Source organism: Hypomesus nipponensis, chromosome 25, assembly GCF_054491055.1.
Source record: "Hypomesus nipponensis isolate SF chromosome 25, ASM5449105v1, whole genome shotgun sequence".
Lineage (NCBI taxonomy): Eukaryota > Metazoa > Chordata > Actinopteri > Osmeriformes > Osmeridae > Hypomesus > Hypomesus nipponensis.
The window spans coordinates 945001-966235 of record NC_140385.1 but is presented as its reverse complement, the minus strand read 5'-3'; the positions used below and the strand labels follow the sequence as shown (position 1 = coordinate 966235).

At 50.5% G+C, this 21235-nt stretch overlaps 3 protein-coding genes across 3 annotated transcripts in view; 2 read left to right on the top strand and 1 right to left on the bottom strand.

Annotated features, from left to right (window-relative positions):
• On the bottom strand, nucleotides 1–14046 carry tec (tec protein tyrosine kinase). The gene is made up of 19 exons (XM_084691322.1): nucleotides 13916–14046; nucleotides 13240–13423; nucleotides 13036–13140; nucleotides 7341–7422; nucleotides 7066–7194; nucleotides 6747–6787; nucleotides 6251–6459; nucleotides 5933–5998; nucleotides 5372–5426; nucleotides 4915–4991; nucleotides 4667–4794; nucleotides 4214–4288; nucleotides 2529–2700; nucleotides 2162–2298; nucleotides 1947–2026; nucleotides 1580–1644; nucleotides 1232–1350; nucleotides 939–1096; nucleotides 1–826 (listed from the first exon to the last, which is right to left on the bottom strand). Exons 2-19 carry the CDS (start codon nucleotides 13375–13377, stop codon nucleotides 746–748), a joined length of 1917 nt encoding a protein of 638 aa, XP_084547448.1. The 5' UTR covers nucleotides 13378–13423; nucleotides 13916–14046; the 3' UTR covers nucleotides 1–745.
• Nucleotides 14047–14794: 748 nt separating this feature from the next.
• txk (TXK tyrosine kinase) lies at nucleotides 14795–20189 on the top strand. The gene is made up of 15 exons (XM_084691348.1): nucleotides 14795–14896; nucleotides 15162–15213; nucleotides 15359–15434; nucleotides 15583–15779; nucleotides 16073–16132; nucleotides 16309–16363; nucleotides 16523–16602; nucleotides 16690–16814; nucleotides 17074–17145; nucleotides 17754–17925; nucleotides 18612–18828; nucleotides 19091–19155; nucleotides 19350–19468; nucleotides 19625–19782; nucleotides 19882–20189. The coding sequence occupies exons 1-15, from the start codon at nucleotides 14884–14886 to the stop codon at nucleotides 19942–19944; spliced, it is 1524 nt and encodes a 507-aa protein (XP_084547474.1). The 5' UTR covers nucleotides 14795–14883; the 3' UTR covers nucleotides 19945–20189.
• Nucleotides 20190–20751: 562 nt separating this feature from the next.
• Nucleotides 20752–21235, top strand: part of LOC146221588 (uncharacterized) — a 7067-nt gene continuing 6583 nt past the window's right edge. The window contains exon 1 of the mRNA XM_084691719.1: nucleotides 20752–20919. Within this exon, the coding sequence (XP_084547845.1) occupies nucleotides 20752–20919 (168 nt within the window). The remainder of the gene's footprint in view (nucleotides 20920–21235) is intronic.

The following is a 21235-nucleotide window of genomic DNA, read 5'->3' as shown; positions in this document are numbered from 1 at the left end:
TGTCTGTATGTGTGTTTGTGTTGTTCTGGTTTGCAGTTTTGTTTATCAAGCATACATTGTGTATTATTTATCACTCTAAATTATTCATTTGTTCAGTTTCACATCTGTTTAATGAGTATACAACCATTCAATATGTTACAGAAGCTTCTGAACACAACTAGACACACAATAACACATACATGACTTGGTTAAGAGATATACATGACTTGGTTAAGAGATATACTTGACTTGGTTAGGAGATATACTTGACTTGGTTAGGAGATATACTTGACTTGGTTAGGAGATATACTTGACTTGGTTAGGAGATATACTTGACTTGGTTAGGAGATATACTTGACTTGGTTAGGAGATATACTTGACTTGGTTAGGAGATATACTTGACTTGGTTAGGAGATATACTTGACTTGGTTAGGAGATATACTTGACTTGGTTAGGAGATATACTTGACTTGGTTAGGAGATATAGAGTCTCAGATACCAATTGGAATACATCAGTGGGTTAATTAAGGAAGGAAGGAATTAAATAAAATCATTCATTCATTCCGAGCGTGACTGTTGCCATCTCTCCTTACGGGAAGAGATAACTTCTACGGTAGATTCTGGAAGGTTGGAATAGGTTCTACAATATCACACTAGCTCCAGCATTCCAAACCATCGGCTGGGTGAGTCTGAGTCTCATCCTCTGAAACCTGGGACAGTTGATCTGATTGGTCAGTTGTGTGGGTCCCTGTGTGTGATTGGTCGGTTCAGGGTGATGACCCCTCCACTTCCAGGGAGTCACAGATCAGTTCACATAGCTGGGAGAAGGAGGGTCTCTCTTCTGGTTTCTGGAGGGAGAGAGAGATAAAGAGAGATAAATAAAAACATAATCAGAGACAGATTATTAAAAAAGTGTTTATCTATCGCGCCACCAAACAGGAAGCATGTGACAGGAAGTACCTCGTGCCAGCAGCGCAGCATGATGTGGTAGATGGCGTTGGTGGCCATCTTGGGCCTGTAGAGGCGCTCGCCCTGGGACACCATCAGCACCACCTGGTGGTTGGGGCTCTGCTCAAACGGCATCCTGCCTTTGGTCAACACCTCCCACATTAGCACCCCTGCACACACACACATATAAATACACACACACACATATAAATACACACACACACAAATACTGGTAAGGATTACACACACACACACACACACACACACAGATGAGTGATAACACACTCTCCCTTCAGCCTACTGACCAAAGGACCAGACGTCAGACTTGCTGCTGTATCTGCAGTAGTTAAACACCTCCGGTGGAGACCACTTCACTGGGAACTGGGCTCCTGAAGAACTGGTGTACTGGTTATCTAGAACATACCTGGAACACAGAACAGAACCTAGAACCACCTAGAACACACTTGGAACCTAGGTGTATACCTAGAACAACTAGAACGTGACTAGATCAGAACCAATAACCTACAAGACTAGGGGAACTTGGCTCCTGAAGAACTGGTGTACTGGTTATCTGGTTAACATTCCTGGAACACGTGTGTGTTGTAACTATCTTAGCAGTGTGTGTGTGTGTGTGTGTGTGTGTGTGTGTGTACCTGGCCATGCCAAAGTCAGACACCTTCACCACCAGAGCAGCGTTCACCAGACAGTTCCTGGCTGCCTGTGGAAACATACTTTACTCTCACGCCATTGGTCAGCTTAACATGCTCTTATGCCATTGGTCAGCTTAACACGCTCTTATGCCATTGGTCAGTTTAACATACTATCAAACCATGGTCTCACCAGGTCTGTCCCTATTGTCTGGAGACTCACCAGGTCTGTCCCTATTGGCTGGAGACTCACCAGGTCTGTCCCTATTGGCTGGAGACTCACCAGGTCTGTCCCTATTGGCTGGAGACTCACCAGGTCTGTCCCTATTGGCTGGAGACTCACCAGGTCTGTCCCTATTGGCTGGAGACTCACCAGGTCCCTGTGGATGAAGCCGTGGTGCTCCAGGTGTTCCATGCCCTCACTCACGTCCAGACAGAAGCTCAGCAGGGAGCCTGAGGAACAGGAACACAGAATATGTCACTTCCTGTCTCCAGGGACTTCCTGTTCACACTCCAGAGAACACTGCTGCGTGTGTGTGTGTGTATAAGTGTGTGTGTGTATAAGTGTGTGTGTGTGTGTGTGTGTACCTGCAGTCAGGTGGTCTCGGTGCTGCCTGACGTGGTTGAGCAGACAGCCCAGTTCCATGAACTCAGTCACGATGTAGATGGGATCCTGCTGGGAGCACACGCCATACAGCTGCACCAGCTTAGGGTGGGAGAGCCTCCTGTAGCACACACACACACACACACGTGCACACACAGACGTGCACACGCACACACGCGCGCACACACACACACACACACGTGCACACACAATGCAACATATACATTTTTAGAGGACTTAATTGACTTGAGTAAGACACGTATTTACATTATGATCTTGGGTTGTGGGTGTGTACCTGTGTGTGTGTGTGCTACCTGTGTGTGTGTGTGTGTGTGTGTGTGTGCTACCTACATCATGACCTTGGCCTCCTCTATGAAGTCCTCCTCCAGCATAGCTCCTTCTCTGATGGCCTTGATGGCCACCTTGTGCTGAGCCCTCCACTTGCCCAGACGCACCACCCCAAACTGCCCACTGCCCAACTCCTTCATGAAGGTCAGCTCACTGGGGTTGATCTCCCACTTCTCTACACGGCACAACAGGAGAGAGATGGAGAGAGAGATGGAGGGATAAAGAGAAAGAGAGAGATGGAGGATGGAGGGATAGAGAGAGAGAGAGAGATGGAGGGATAAAGAGAGATGGAGGATGGATGGATAAAGAGAGAGAGAGATGGAGGATGGAGGGATAGAAAGATAGAGGGATAGAGAGATGGAGGATGGAGGGATAGAGAGATAGAGGGATGGAGGATGGAGGGATAAAGAGAGAGAGAGATGGAGGATGGAGGGATAGAGAGAGAGAGAGATGGAGGATGGAGGGATAAAGAGAGAGAGAGATGGAGGATGGAGGGATAGAGAGAGAGAGAGATGGAGAGAGAGATGGAGGGATAAAGAGAGAGAGAGATGGAGGATGGAGGGATAAAGAGAGAGAGAGATGGAGGATGGAGGGATAAAGAGAGGGAGAGATGGAGGATGGAGGGATAAAGAGAGGGAGAGATGGAGAGAGAGATGGAGGGATAAAGAGAGAGAGAGATGGAGGATGGAGGGATAAAGAGAGAGAGAGATGGAGAGAGAGATGGAGGGATAAAGAGAGAGAGAGATGGAGGATGGAGGGATAAAGAGAGGGAGAGATGGAGGATGGAGGGATAGAGAGATAGAGGGATGGAGGATGGAGGGATAGAGAGATAGAGGGATGGAGGATGGAGGGATAAAGAGAGAGAGAGATGGAGGATGGAGGGATAGAGAGATAGAGGGATGGAGGATGGAGGGATAGAGAGATAGAGGGATGGAGGATGGAGGGATAAAGAGAGAGAGAGATGGAGGATGGAGGGATAGAGAGATAGAGGGATGGAGGATGGAGGGATAGAGAGATAGAGGGATGGAGGATGGAGGGATAAAGAGAGAGAGAGATGGAGGATGGAGGGATAAAGAGAGAGAGAGATGGAGGATGGAGGGATAAAGAGAGAGAGAGATGGAGGATGGAGGGATAAAGAGAGAGAGAGATGGAGGGTGGAGGGATAGAGAGAGAGAGGGATGGAGGATGGAGGGATAGAGAGAGAGAGATGGAGGATGGAGGGATAGAGAGATGGAGGGATAGAGAGAGAGAGAGAGAGAGAGAGAGAGAGAGAGAGAGAGAGAGAGAGATGGAGGATGGAGGGATAAAGAGAGAGAGAGATGGAGGATGGAGGGATAGAGAGAGAGAGAGATGGAGGATGGAGGGATAGAGATAGAGGGATAGAGAGATGGAGGATGGAGGGATAGAGAGATGGAGGGATAGAGAGATGGAGGGATAAAGAGATGGAGGGATAGAGAGAGAGAGAGAGAGAGAGAGAGAGAGAGAGATAGAGAGAGAGAGAGAGAGAGAAGGGGGAGAGAGAGAGAAGGGGGAGAGAGAGAAGGGGAGAGAGAGAGAGAGAGAGAGAAGGGAGAGAGAGAGAGAGAGAGAGAGAGAGAGAGAGAGAGAGAGAGAGAGAGAGAGAGAGAGAGAGAGAGAGAGAGAGAGAGAAAGAGAGATGGGAGATGGAGGGATAGAGGTGTGTTTACCGTAGCTGAAGCCTGCAGTAGAGGGGGCAAGAGTGTCCTGATCTCCTACTGGGTACCTCAGCCTGGCCACCAGTCCTGGGGAGGGGGGCACAGGGGGAGGGGGGCACAGGGGGAGGGGGGCACAGGGGGAGGGGGGCACAGGGGGAGGGTGGCACAGGGGGGCACAGGGGGAGGGGGGCACAGGGGGGCACAGGGGGGAGGGGGGCACAGGGAGGAGGGGGGCACAGGGGGGCACAGGGGGGCACAGGGGGGCACAGGGAGGAGGGGGGCACAGGGGGGCACAGGGGGGCACAGGGGGGCACAGGGGGGCACAGGGGGGAGGGGGGCACAGGGGGTTACAGGGGCACAGGTGCATGTGTTACCTGAAGCATTGTGTTGGTGGCGCTCTGAGCTCAAGTATGGTGTTGAACAGGTGTGTGTGTGAGTGTGTGTGTGTTAGTGTGTGTGGGTTACCTGCAGCGTTGTGTTTGTGGTACTCTATGAGTTCAGGTATGGTGTCGAACAGGTGTCTCTCTGCCAGGTAAAACTGCTGGCTCTGGGTGCACTTGATGTGGTAGTGCTTGACTGCTGCTCCACCCTCCCTGCACAGCACACAAAACAAACACACCCCAAACCAGAGTCTGCTTCATATGGTTGTGCTTCACTAATGCCTGCATCCACACACACACACACACACACACCCTGCAGGTGAGAGCACGTACCCTGACTTGGTGTAGAGTGACACGGTGTGTGCTCCAGCACTGCTGGAGTCTCTAACCATGAAGCCTCCCTCTTTATCCTGCAGGGGGCGCCACAGAATCACTGTCACACTACTGAGTCACTCTACTGTCACACATTTACATGTATTCATTTAGCAGACGTAAGTACAGGGACATTCCACCGAGGCAAGTAGGGTGAGGTGCCTTTCCCAAGGACACAACGTCAGTTGGCATGGCCAGAAATTGAACTGGCAACCTTCTGATTAATAGCCCGATTCCCTAACCGCTTAGCTATCTCACACTACTGAATCAACCCATGTACGCTAATCAATCCTCAATGTAGCTGATTTGATTTCAGCTACTCAATTAAACTGCTCATTCTAGAACGTGTCATGTGATAGTTCTAGAACGTGTCATGTGATAGGTCTAGAATGTGTCATGTGATGGTTCTAGAACTCACCTCTCTCCTCAAAAGCTCCTCAGCCTTGTTCCTGTTGACCTGTTTACTGTACCAACTGGAGCAGACAATAACCACAACAAACAGGAATTAGGTGAGTGGGTGGGGATGACCATAGATATATAAAGGCTAGATGTCTCGTCCGCGTTTCTGGCCAACGGAGTCAAACGTCCGCACAGGGCGGCCATCTTGCTACAGTCAAATCGCTCACCCAGTTTGTTTTCAACGTCAAGGATGTAGTTATGCCACTGCATACTTATGAATAATTATGTTATTTTCTAAAAAATAAAATAGAAGTATGCAGTGGCATAACTACATCTCTGACGTTGATAACAAACCAAACCGTTAAAAAATCGGTTGAAAATTGAGCAAGTTATGGTTATTTAAAAAGTACATGTAGCACCAACACAATGTTATGGGTGAGTGAGTTGACTGTAGCAAGATGGTTCGTTCTAGACTCCGCCGTAAGACATCTAGCCTTTATATATCTATAGGGATGACTGTGATGATGTCACAAGTGATCATGTCACAAGTGATCATGTCACAAGTGATGATGTCACTCACACATACTGCCGCAGGTCATCTGATTTCTTCTCTGTCACGTAGTTACTAGGGATGTAGCCCTCTTCCCTGCAACACACACACACACCCACCCCCACACACACACACACACACACACCCACCCCCACACACACACACACACATACACCCCCCCACACACACACATACACCCACACACACACACACATACACCCACACACACACACCCACCCACCCCCACACACACACACATACACCCACACACAAGTCAATTATATATCTCAGTTAAGTTCCTTGAATAGTTTTATAGACTGACACACACAGACAGACAGTGACACTGACCCGTGTGTGTTGCGGGCCCTGTACCAGTTGACGTCACACTTCTCCAGGATGACATACTCTTCTCCCTTGACCAGCGTGAGGTCATGAGGCTCCGCCCTCGGGAAGTCATACAGCGCCACCACCAGCACCTCCCCCTCCTCCTCCTCCTCCCCCTCCTCCTCCACGCTGCTGCCCAGACCTGGGGGGGGAGGAGGGGGGAGGCGGCAGAACTGCAGGGGAAGGGAGGGAGGGAGGGAGGGAGGGAGGGAGGGAGGGAGGCAGGGAGGGAGGGAGGGAGGGAGGGAGGGAGGGAGGGAGGGAGGGAGGGAGGGAGGGAGGGAGGGAGGGAGGGAGGGAGGGAGGGAGGGAGGGAGGGAGGGAGGGATTGAGGGATTGAGGGATTGAGGGATTGAGGGAGGGGAGCTCAGCTTTTCAAGAACAGAAACTTCCAGAGAGGCAGAAGTTTATGTGTGGTGTGTGTGAGTGTGTGTCTGGTGTGTGTGTGTGTGAATCTCACCTTGTTCTCCTCAGGAACAGGGGGGAGAGGCTTCCTGGAAACTGACAACAGCCAGGTGACACAGTTAGAACAACTCCACTAGAGAGGGTGAGATAGTGTGTGTATGTATGTGGTGTGTGTGGTGTGGTGTGTGTGGTGTGTGTGTATGTGGTGTGTGTGGTGTGTGTGTATGTGGTGTGTGTGTATGTGGTGTGTGTGGTGTGTGTGTATGTGGTGTGTGTGTATGTATGTGGTGTGTGTGGTGTGTGTGTATGTGGTGTGTGTGTATGTGGTGTGTGTGGTGTGTGTGTGTGTATGTGGTGTGTGTGTGTGATCTTACTGTCTCCTAACAGGTTGTACTCCTCACAGCCGGGGGCCAGCTTGTCGGCCTGGCGACAGCAGAGCCACGCCCCGTCCTGCCAGAACTGGGGGTGGAACTTGGCTTGCACCTCCGTGTTCAGCCTGATCCCTGCACCAATCACATGGCACACGGCACAAGCATCAGCCAATCACATGGCACACGGCACAAGCATCAGCCAATCACACGGCAGAAGCATCAGTGCTGGGGAGGTTGACAGTGATTTCTAACTAGATGATCTGATCTGTGTTACAGACCGTCTTTGATGCTCTGGACCCAGATGCTCCTGCTGTCATGGCTGGGGGCAAACACATACAGGATGCTGGAGTCATACACCACCTTCAAACACACACAGGATGCTGGAGTCATACACCACCTTCACACACACACAGGATGCTGGAGTCATACACCACCTTCACACACACACAGGATGCTGGAGTCATACACCACCTTCAAACACATACAGGATGCTGGAGTCATACACCACCTTCAAACACACACAGGATGCTGGAGTCATACACCACCTTCACACACACACAGGATGCTGGAGTCATACACCACCTTCACACACATACAGGATGCTGGAGTCATACACCACCTTCAAACACATACAGGATGCTGGAGTCATACACCACCTTCACACACACACAGGATGCTGGAGTCATACACCACCTTCACACACATACAGGATGCTGGAGTCATACACCACCTTCACACACATACAGGATGCTGGAGTCATACACCACCTTCACACACACACAGGATGCTGGAGTCATACACCACCTTCACACACACACAGGATGCTGGAGTCATACACCACCTTCACACACACACAGGATGCTGGAGTCATACACCACCTTCAAACACACACAGGATGCTGGAGTCATACACCACCTTCACACACACACAGGATGCTGGAGTCATACACCACCTTCACACACATACAGGATGCTGGAGTCATACACCACCTTCAAACACATACAGGATGCTGGAGTCATACACCACCTTCAAACACACACAGGATGCTGGAGTCATACACCACCTTCACACACACACAGGATGCTGGAGTCATACACCACCTTCAAACACACACAGGATGCTGGAGTCATACACCACCTTCAAACACATACAGGATGCTGGAGTCATACACCACCTTCAAACACACACAGGATGCTGGAGTCATACACCACCTTCACACACATACAGGATGCTGGAGTCATACACCACCTTCACACACATACAGGATGCTGGAGTCATACACCACCTTCAAACACATACAGGATGCTGGAGTCATACACCACCTTCAAACACATACAGGATGCTGGAGTCATACACCACCTTCAAACACATACAGGATGCTGGAGTCATACACCACCTTCAAACACATACAGGATGCTGGAGTCATACACCACCTTCACACACATACAGGATGCTGGAGTCATACACCACCTTCACACACACACAGGATGCTGGAGTCATACACCACCTTCAAACACATACAGGATGCTGGAGTCATACACCACCTTCAAACACACACAGGATGCTGGAGTCATACACCACCTTCACACACACACAGGATGCTGGAGTCATACACCACCTTCACACACACACAGGATGCTGGAGTCATACACCACCTTCACACACACACAGGATGCTGGAGTCATACACCACCTTCACACACATACAGGATGCTGGAGTCATACACCACCTTCACACACATACAGGATGCTGGAGTCATACACCACCTTCACACACATACAGGATGCTGGAGTCATACACCACCTTCACACACACACAGGATGCTGGAGTCATACACCACCTTCAAACACATACAGGATGCTGGAGTCATACACCACCTTCACACACATACAGGATGCTGGAGTCATACACCACCTTCACACACACACAGGATGCTGGAGTCATACACCACCTTCACACACACACAGGATGCTGGAGTCATACACCACCTTCACACACACACAGGATGCTGGAGTCATACACCACCTTCACACACACACAGGATGCTGGAGTCATACACCACCTTCACACACACACAGGATGCTGGAGTCATACACCACCTTCAAACACATACAGGATGCTGGAGTCATACACCACCTTCAAACACACACAGGATGCTGGAGTCATACACCACCTTCACACACATACAGGATGCTGGAGTCATACACCACCTTCACACACACACAGGATGCTGGAGTCATACACCACCTTCACACACACACAGGATGCTGGAGTCATACACCACCTTCAAACACACACAGGATGCTGGAGTCATACACCACCTTCACACACATACAGGATGCTGGAGTCATACACCACCTTCACACACACACAGGATGCTGGAGTCATACACCACCTTCACACACACACAGGATGCTGGAGTCATACACCACCTTCAAACACACACAGGATGCTGGAGTCATACACCACCTTCACACACACACAGGATGCTGGAGTCATACACCACCTTCAAACACACACAGGATGCTGGAGTCATACACCACCTTCACACACACACAGGATGCTGGAGTCATACACCACCTTCAAACACATACAGGATGCTGGAGTCATACACCACCTTCACACACATACAGGATGCTGGAGTCATACACCACCTTCAAACACATACAGGATGCTGGAGTCATACACCACCTTCAAACACACACAGGATGCTGGAGTCATACACCACCTTCACACACATACAGGATGCTGGAGTCATACACCACCTTCACACACATACAGGATGCTGGAGTCATACACCACCTTCACACACATACAGGATGCTGGAGTCATACACCACCTTCACACACATACAGGATGCTGGAGTCATACACCACCTTCAAACACACACAGGATGCTGGAGTCATACACCACCTTCACACACATACAGGATGCTGGAGTCATACACCACCTTCAAACACACACAGGATGCTGGAGTCATACACCACCTTCAAACACATACAGGATGCTGGAGTCATACACCACCTTCACACACACACAGGATGCTGGAGTCATACACCACCTTCACACACATACAGGATGCTGGAGTCATACACCACCTTCACACACACACAGGATGCTGGAGTCATACACCACCTTCACACACATACAGGATGCTGGAGTCATACACCACCTTCACACACATACAGGATGCTGGAGTCATACACCACCTTCAAACACATACAGGATGCTGGAGTCATACACCACCTTCAAACACACACAGGATGCTGGAGTCATACACCACCTTCACACACACACAGGATGCTGGAGTCATACACCACCTTCAAACACATACAGGATGCTGGAGTCATACACCACCTTCAAACACACACAGGATGCTGGAGTCATACACCACCTTCACACACACACAGGATGCTGGAGTCATACACCACCTTCACACACACACAGGATGCTGGAGTCATACACCACCTTCAAACACACACAGGATGCTGGAGTCATACACCACCTTCAAACACACACAGGATGCTGGAGTCATACACCACCTTCACACACACACAGGATGCTGGAGTCATACACCACCTTCACACACATACAGGATGCTGGAGTCATACACCACCTTCACACACATACAGGATGCTGGAGTCATACACCACCTTCACACACACACAGGATGCTGGAGTCATACACCACCTTCACACACACACAGGATGCTGGAGTCATACACCACCTTCAAACACATACAGGATGCTGGAGTCATACACCACCTTCACACACACACAGGATGCTGGAGTCATACACCACCTTCACACACACACAGGATGCTGGAGTCATACACCACCTTCACACACATACAGGATGCTGGAGTCATACACCACCTTCACACACACACAGGATGCTGGAGTCATACACCACCTTCAAACACATACAGGATGCTGGAGTCATACACCACCTTCAAACACATACAGGATGCTGGAGTCATACACCACCTTCAAACACATACAGGATGCTGGAGTCATACACCACCTTCACACACATACAGGATGCTGGAGTCATACACCACCTTCACACACACACAGGATGCTGGAGTCATACACCACCTTCACACACACACAGGATGCTGGAGTCATACACCATCTTCACACACACACAGGATGCTGGAGTCATACACCACCTTCACACACACACAGGATGCTGGAGTCATACACCACCTTCACACACATACAGGATGCTGGAGTCATACACCACCTTCACACACATACAGGATGCTGGAGTCATACACCACCTTCACACACACACAGGATGCTGGAGTCATACACCACCTTCACACACACACAGGATGCTGGAGTCATACACCACCTTCAAACACATACAGGATGCTGGAGTCATACACCACCTTCACACACACACAGGATGCTGGAGTCATACACCACCTTCACACACACACAGGATGCTGGAGTCATACACCACCTTCACACACATACAGGATGCTGGAGTCATACACCACCTTCACACACACACAGGATGCTGGAGTCATACACCACCTTCAAACACATACAGGATGCTGGAGTCATACACCACCTTCAAACACATACAGGATGCTGGAGTCATACACCACCTTCAAACACATACAGGATGCTGGAGTCATACACCACCTTCACACACACACAGGATGCTGGAGTCATACACCACCTTCACACACACACAGGATGCTGGAGTCATACACCATCTTCACACACACACAGGATGCTGGAGTCATACACCACCTTCACACACACACACACACACACACAGGATTCTGGAGTCATACACCACCTTCACACACATACAGGCACAGGCACACACACACACACACAGGAACACACCAACACACACACACACACAGGAACACACACAGGCACACACACACACACAGGAACACACACAGACACACACAGACACACACACACACACACAGGAACACACACAGGCACACACACAGGCACACACACAGCATCATTATCATGTCATTATTGATGTCATTTTTTAAGTGTATTCATCTATTAATCCCATTAATCATGGGATTAAGATGAACAATGGTTTAGGGTTAGGGTCAGGGTCGCTCACCTGGAAGGGTTAGGGTCAGGGTCGCTCACCTGGAAGGGTTAGGGTCAGGGTCGCTCACCTGGAAGGGTTAGGGTCAGGGTCGCTCACCTGGAAGGGTCAGGGTCAGGGTCGCTCACCTGGAAGGGTTAGGGTCAGGGTCGCTCACCTGGAAGGGTTAGGGTCAGGGTCGCTCACCTGGAAGGGTTAGGGTCAGGGTCGCTCACCTGGAAGGGTTAGGGTCAGGGTCGCTCACCTGGAAGGGTTAGGGTCAGGGTCGCTCACCTGGAAGGGTTAGGGTCAGGGTCGCTCACCTGGAAGGGTTAGGGTCAGGGTCGCTCACCTGGAAGGGTTAGGGTCAGGGTCGCTCACCTGGAAGGGTTAGGGTCAGGGTCGCTCACCTGGAAGGGTTAGGGTCAGGGTCGCTCACCTGGAAGGGTTAGGGTCAGGGTCGCTCACCTGGAAGGGTTAGGGTCAGGGTCGCTCACCTGGAAGGGTTAGGGTCAGGGTCGCTCACCTGGAAGGGTTAGGGTCAGGGTCGCTCACCTGGAAGGGTTAGGGTCAGGGTCGCTCACCTGGAAGGGTTAGGGTCAGGGTCGCTCACCTGGAAGGGTTAGGGTCAGGGTCGCTCACCTGGAAGGGTTAGGGTCAGGGTCGCTCACCTGGAAGGGTTAGGGTCAGGGTCGCTCACCTGGAAGGGTTAGGGTCAGGGTCGCTCACCTGGAAGGGTTAGGGTCAGGGTCGCTCACCTGGAAGGGTTAGGGTCAGGGTCGCTCACCTGGAAGGGTTAGGGTCAGGGTCGCTCACCTGGAAGGGTTAGGGTCAGGGTCGCTCACCTGGAAGGGTTAGGGTCAGGGTCGCTCACCTGGAAGGGTTAGGGTCAGGGTCGCTCACCTGGAAGGGGTATTTGTTGTGACACGGTATGGTTCCGCCTTCATTCTTAACGATCTCCACACAGCGAACCTTGCTGAGGTCCACAAAGCCCTTCCTGTTCCTCTTCTGTCAACAACAACAACATCAACAACATCATGAGTGTGTGTGTGAGTGTGTGTGTGTGTGTGTGTGTGTGAGTGTGTGTGTGAGTGTGTGTGTGAGTACCTCAGCCCTGCTCTCGTAGTAGCTGATCCTGGTGGAGGTGAGCACAAACAGTCTGTCCTTGTAGTTCAGAGGGGAGGTTCTCTTCTTCTGCTGTGAACGCTTGGTCAGCATCTCCTCCAGCAGCACCTCAGCACTCATCTTGGCACCGGCCACTCCCACCTCTGGCTGCCCATCGATCACACTGCTGGAGGAGGGGAGGGTGAGGGTGAGGGGAGGGTGAGGGTGAGGGGAAGGTGAGGGGAGAGGAGAGGAAAGGAAGGGAGACAGTTGCCAGGGATCAAAACAGCAGTGTTAAACGCAAATCTAATTAAAATCCTACATTTCATTACTAATGTTCGTTTTTTTCGTAGAACTAAGTTAGCGCACCTTGCAGCTAAAGAACGCGTGCTCGGGAACACAATGCTACGTCACCACACACGCAAACACCTGTCCCTTCATCTCGGCGGGTGTTTACTTAACTTGGTTCCCCAGTCTTCGGAACGGTGAAGTGTCACGATAGCAATTCAAAAACATTTCACAACAAGCTATGTCGCCGTAAAAAACAATCTCAGCGTCAAAGCAGACCAACCATTGGGGTTGCGAGGAACCGATATTATAAAGAAGATCTAGGTGATTTAAAAAAAACGTTTAAAACGCTTTCTTAGTCGTTTTCAGACTTAAAAAAAAAAATCCTTACCTTCTTTACTTCCCGCGGTAATCCTCCCAAAACCGTGTCAGTGTCATTGTGTCGCTCGCGCAACCAGGAAATGCAGACGGTCCTTTGGACAGGAGCTGTAATGACCAAATCAAGTGAGGAAGTTAAGGAAAGTGTGAATGTGGGGGTGTGCGTGCCTGAAGGTGTGTGTGTGTGTGTTATTTCTTGGGAGACAGAAATACTACTTAAAGCTGATTTGACTGTCAAATGAATCTGCCAACTGTAAATAATTACAGCACTTTATTCATCACGCACACGGACACGCACACACGCGCACACACACAGACACACACACAGACACACACACACACAGACACACACACATGTACACACTGGTGCCTCCATCACCTTCAAGTGTCAACAGGGAAGTCAGGCAGCTGAGCGGTTAGGGAATCGGACTATTAATCAGAAGGTTGCCTGTTCGATTCCCGGCGTGCAAATGACATTGTGTCCTTGGGCAAGGCACTTCACCCTACTTGCCTCGGGGGGAATGTCCCTTTACTTACTGTAAGTCGCTCTGGATAAGAGCGTCTGCTAAATGACTAAATGTAACCAGTTCTAAAACACGACACCCACCAATCAACTACAACACATGCATGTTTGCAGTGAATGCACACGTGTGTGTAGTGTGTAGTTCACCAGGGTGATATCCGGCCTGACTTTCGTCATGGTGAACAAGCCTGTGGTCTGCCCTACGTCACCTGCACATCCTGTTTCTCTCTTTTCTCCTCCTCTCTCTGTGTCTCTCTCTCTCTCTCTCTCCGCCTCTTTCTCTCTTCTCCTTCTTCACTTCTTTGTCCTCCTGTCTTTCTCTAGTCGGTTATTTTCAGGACGGATGCTTGAGACACAGGCTAACCCCTGACCCCTGACCCCTGACCCCTGACCCCTGGCCTGCCCAGAGCCCGGAGGAGAGAGGCAGAAGAGGAGGAGAGATCAACCTTCTGTCAGCCATGCTTCAGTCCAGTAAGTGAAATACATCAATAAAGACAGACAGGCATTCAGACAGACAGGCATGCAGACAGACAGACAGACAGACAGACAGGCATGCAGACAGACAGACAGACAGACAGACAGACAGACAGGCATGCAGACAGACAGACAGACAGACAGACAGACAGACAGACAGACAGGCATTCAGACAGACAGGCATGCAGACAGACAGACAGACAGACAGACAGGCATGCAGACAGACAGACAGACAGACAGGCTCTCCCTTCTCTTTCTCCAGATCATTCTATTCATTCAATTTTCTGCTGCTGCTGCTGTGCCATTCAGACCAGGTGCAGTAACCACACACACACACACACACACACACACACACACACACACACACACACATACTCATAGTGTAATGTTTGTGTTGTGTTTCAAAGAGGTCAAACACAAAGACACAGTTTAACGTTGGTGTGTGTGTGTGTGCGTCAGAGAGGTCAGTAAACGTTTGGAGGACAACACCGCTCTCTGCTTTCACTCCAGGAGGTACCCTGGACGAGCTTACCAGGTAGACTCACTCACACACACACACACACACACACACTCACACACACACACACACTCACACACACACTCACACACTCACACACACACACACACACACACACCGTCTCTCTTCTTGTATGATCCTCCGTCTCTCTTCACCTCCCCCCCAGTTGGAGCGCTCCCGGCGCCAGCTGCCCCCTCCCCCCCCCGAGGAAGATGATGATGGGGGGGAGGTGAGGATGAAGGTGTTGGCTGAGTGTGACTTCTCAGCGCGGGATGAGTCTGAGCTGAAGCTGTGTCGAGGTGCAGAGTACACCATCCTGCACCAGCAGGACCAGCTCTGGTGGAGGGCCCAGGACCAGCATGGGTACGGTGTGTGTGTGTGTGTGTGTGTGTGTGTGGGGGGGGTGTGTGTGTGTTATGATACTGAGGCTAACCTTAACAAAATTTGGCTGAATAGAGGACGTTACTCCCAACTACTTATTACAGCTTTATTACATTTAGATTTTCTTCCCTCCTTCTCTTCCTCCCCTCCTCTCTCCTCCTCCTCCCCTCCTCTCTCCTCCTCCTCTCTCCCTCTCCTCCTCTCTCTTCTCTCTTTCTCCTCTCCTCCTTTCTCCTCCTCTCTCCCTCTCCTCCTCTCTCCCTCTCCTCTCCCAGGAACAAGGGATTCATCCCCAGTAACTATGTGAGAGAGAAACACAACATAGAGGCCAATACGTGAGTACTGTCTACTACACCCTGCATTCTGCCTACTACACCCTGCATTCTGCCTACTACACCCTGCATTCTGCCTACTACATACTAGAGACTACACAGTAGATTAGACACACTATGCACTAATGTTCTCTGATGATTTAGGAGTTCTCAAATGATCTCTAATGTTCCCTGGCCAGGTGGTTCTGCCAGAACATCACCAGATCAGAGGCAGAGCAGCTACTGAGAAGAGAGGTACCTGCCTATCTACTTGTCTGCCTATCTACCTGTCTGCATGTCTGCCTGTCTGCCTGTCTGTCTGTCTGCCTGTCTGCAAGTGTTTTCAGGTGTCCATTGGTCTGATTTGAAACTCAAACTGTGTGTATACATGCCTTGGTGGGTGTGTGTTTCCAGGGTAAAGAGGGAGGGTTTGTGGTCAGAGAGTCCAGTCAGCCTGGGTGCTACACAGTGTCAGTCTTCACCAAGGCCCTGGGGTAAGAGCCCTTATTCTAGCTAGCTAACTAGCCACATAGCTGTCTGACAGCTGTAAGAAGTATGTTTCTGTCCATCTGGTGTCCCAGTCTAAGCGGAGGGATACGCCACTACCAGATCAGACACAGCGACTCTGGACAGCTGTACCTGGCTGAGAAATACGTGTTCAACTCCATCGCTGAGGTCATACACTACCACGAACACAACGCTGCAGGTAAGACACACACACACACAGGCATGTCTTTTTTTCTTACATTTACATTTAGCAGACGTTCTTATCCGCGACTTTCAGTAAGTAAAGGGACATTCCCCCCGAAGCAAGTAGGGTGAAGTGCCTTACCCAAGGACACAACGTCATTTGGCAGCCGAGAATCGAACAGGCAACCTTCTGATTACTAGTCCGATTCCCTAACCGCTCAGCCACCTGACGTGCACAAGCACACAGGGTAATGTGTGTCCTGTGGTGTGTGCAGGACTGGTGACCAGACTGAGGTACCCTCTGGGACGGGCGGGAACCTGCTCTCCTGCCTCCGGATTCAGCTCAGGTAGCACACACACACACACAGGCATGTATACACACACACACACACAGGCATGTATACACACACACACACACAGGCATTTACAAATACTCTTTATCCCTCCATCCTCCATCTCTCTCTCTCTCTATCCCTCCATCCTCCATCTCTCTCTCTCTTTATCCCTCCAACCTCCATCTCTCTCTCTCTCTCTCTCTATCCCTCCATCCTCCATCTCTCTCTCTCTTTATCCCTCCATCCTCCATCTCTCTCTCTCTATCCCTCCATCCTCCATCTCTCTCTCTCTTTATCCCTCCATCCTCCATCTCTCTCTCTCTCTATCCCTCCATCCTCCATCTCTCTCTCTCTTTATCCCTCCATCCTCCATCTCTCTCTCTCTTTATCCCTCCATCCTCCATCTCTCTCTCTCTCTATCCCTCCATCCTCCATCTCTCTTTCTCTTTATCCCTCCATCCTCCATCTCTCTCTCTCTCTTTATCCCTCCATCCTCCATCTCTCTCTCTCTTTATCCCTCCATCCTCCATCTCTCCCTCTCTTTATCCCTCCATCCTCCATCTCTCTCTCTCTTTATCCCTCCATCTCTCTCTCCATCTCTCTCCTGTTGTGCCGTGTAGAGAAGTGGGAGATCAACCCCAGTGAGCTGACCTTCATGAAGGAGTTGGGCAGTGGGCAGTTTGGGGTGGTGCGTCTGGGCAAGTGGAGGGCTCAGCACAAGGTGGCCATCAAGGCCATCAGAGAAGGAGCTATGCTGGAGGAGGACTTCATAGAGGAGGCCAAGGTCATGATGTAGGTAGCACACACACACACACACACACAGGTAGCACACACACACACAGGTACACACACACACACACACACACACACACACAGGTAGCACACACACACACAGGTACACACACACACACACACACAGGTACACACACGCAGGTACACGAAGGGTGGTTTGATTTCCTGCCTATGAGAGTGTCTGTATCACCTCCCCCTCACAACTCTAACCACACTTTCCATTCTCACTGAATCTTAGTGCTGCAACATGCATGCACACACTCACACACACCAATACACTCATGCTTAATGTGTGTAACTGTGTGTGTGTAACTGTGTGTGTGTGTGTGTGTCTGTGTGTAACTGTGGTTGTGTGTGTATCTGTGTGTAACTGTGTGTGTATCTCTCTGTGTGTGTGTGTGTCTGTGTGTCTGTGTCTGTGTGTAACTGTGTGTGTGTAACTGTGTGTGTGTGTGTCTGTGTGTAACTGTGGTTGTGTGTGTATCTGTGTGTAACTGTGTGTGTGTATCTGTGTGTGTGTGTGTGTGTGTGTGTGTGTAACTGTGTGTGTGTATCTCTGTGTGTGTGTGTGTGTGTGTGTATGTCTGTGTGTGTTTGTGTGTGTAACTGTGTGTGTGTATCTCTGTGTGTGTGTGTGTGTGTGTATGTCTGTGTGTGTGTGTGTCTGTAACTGTGTGTGTGTGCAGGAGGATGTCCCACCCCAGGCTGGTGCAGCTGTATGGAGTATCTCTGCGTCAGCGGCCTCTCTGCATCGTGACAGAGTTCCTGGCCAACGGCTGCCTGCTTAACTTCCTGCGGCAGGGGGGCGGGGCCAGAGAGGGGGCAGAGCTTCTGGCCATGTGTCTGGATGTGTGTGAAGCCATGAAGTACCTGGAGGATCACAGATTCATACACAGAGACCTGGTCAGTGTGTGTGTGTGTGTGTGAGAGAGAGAGAGAGAGAGAGAGAGAGAGAGAGAGAGAGAGAGAGAGAGAGAGAGAGAGAGGGAGAGAGAGAGGGAGAGAGGAGGGGGAGAGAGAGAGGGAGAGAGAGAGGGAGAGAGAGGGAGAGAGAGAGGAGAGAGAGAGAGAGAGAGAGAGGGAGAGAGAGAGAGAGAGTCGATTAGCATTGTTATCATTGCTAGTGGAAGTGAATGGGTCCACTAGCGCCTCCTTGTGTCAGCAGGCAGCCAGGAACTGTCTGGTCAGTGAGAAGAACGAGGTGAAAGTGAGTGACTTTGGAATGACCAGGTGAGTCTCTCTGTTGCACTCTCCCCCTCTCTCTCTCTCTCTCTGTCTCTCTCTCTCTCTCTCTCTCTGTCTCTCTCTCTCTCTCTCTCTCTCTCTATCTCTCTCTCTCTCTCTCTCTCTCTCTCTCTCTCTCTCTATCTCTCTCTCTCTCTGTGTCTCTCTCCCCCTTTCAGGTTCTGTGTCCTGTGTTCCAGGTATGTTCTAGATAACCAGTACACCAGTTCCACGGGTTCCAGGTTCCCAGTGAAGTGGTCTCCTCCAGAGGTTCTCCACTTCAGCAAGTACAGCAGCAAATCAGACGTCTGGTCCTTTGGTGGGTCAGCTCCACACAGCCAATCAGATCACTGCTTACTGGCAGCACTGCAGCTAAGGCTTTGATTGGATAGCAATCAGGAAGTGTTTTGTTTAATCCCCTTCACACAGAGTAAAGTGTGCCCTTTTCTCCATGTGTGTGTGTGTGTGAGAGCAGGGGTGCTGATGTGGGAGGTGTTCACCCAGGGCAGGACGCCCTATGAGGGGAGGACCAATCCTGAGGTGGTTGAAGACATCACCAGGGGGCTCCGCCTCTACCGCCCAGGCCACGCCTCTAAACAGGTCTACCAGATCATGTACCGGTGCTGGCACGAGGTACACACACCGGGAGGATGAAAGTGTGTGTGTGATTGTGTGATGATGAAGGTGATGAAGATGATGAAGATGATGTGTGACGATGTGTTTCTCCTTCAGACCCCACAGGGTCGCCCATCCTTCTCTGAGCTGCTGAAGGACATCACACACCTGGAAGAGTAGAGACACACTCACACACACACACCTGGAGGAGTAGAGACACACTCACACACACACACTTGTATCCAAAGTAGCATGTGGGGGATTTGAACCTTGGACCTTTTGATCTGAAGTCAGATGATCTGCTACTGAGCTCCGCTCCCAAACTGAAGTCATTGTGGGCAGGAAAATGTACATTTTGTACAGAGTTTGTGTAATTCTTTTAAATAAATATAGGCAACTTTTTAATAAAAAATAAATGAATGCTATCTCTTGGTGAGTTTGTAGTTCCTCGCATAATCATTAAGTCAGAAGTTCCAGCAGAAGGCGACAGAGGACCTGTCGAGTTTGAGTCATGAGACTCCTTAAAGTTAAAACCTTTTTGTTTTGGTATAATACCTTCGTCATATAGAGTTCAGATAGTAAGTGTTCACACTGGCAGGCACGTGTGTCGGTTTAGATATTTATGGATGACGCTTGGGTGTACGGTGTCCTCGTTTGTTGTGTACGCCACGGTGAGGGAGTTGCCATTGGTAACGTGTTTGGTGACAGATAATTGCTCCGCAGTCGGGTCACACACGAAGGGCATTCGACCGTAAATCTCCGGTGACCGCACGCCGTACTACTACTTCATAGGTAAGAGACTCCGAACCAGAACAGAAGCCAAGAAAGGAGTCGCGAGCAGGAACAAGCTCCGCGCGGTGGATTTACAACTCACGTTTACCGAGCGGTCTACGTGGGTATCCGGGAATGTTTTTGGTGCCGTTTCGGAGCGAGAGCGTTTGAACTTTGAAGAGAGAGAGAGAAAGAGAGTAAGGGAGGGAGAGAGATATGGATAAATATGAGAACCTGGGCCAGGTCGGAGAAGGGAGTTACGGCGTGGTGATGAAGTGCAGACACAAGGACACCGGACGCATCGTCGCTGTGAAGAAGTTTCTGGATACCGAGGAGGACCCGGCCGTCAGGAAGATAGCCCTGCGCGAGATCAGGATGCTGAAGGTAGATCCTTCACATCCTCTCATCCCTTCATCTCCTGCTCATCCATTCCTCCATCCTCTCATCCCTTCATCTCCTGCTCATCCATTCCTCCATCCTCTCATCCCTTCATCTCCTGCTCATCCATTCCTCCATCCTCTCATCCCTTCATCTCCTGCTCATCCATCCTCTCATCCCTTCATCTCCTGCTCATCCATCCCTCCATCCTCTCATCCCTTCATCTCCTGCTCATCCATTCCTCCATCCTCTCATCCCTTCATCTCCTGCTCATCCAATCCTCCATCCTCTCATCCCTTCATCTCCTGCTCATCCAATCCTC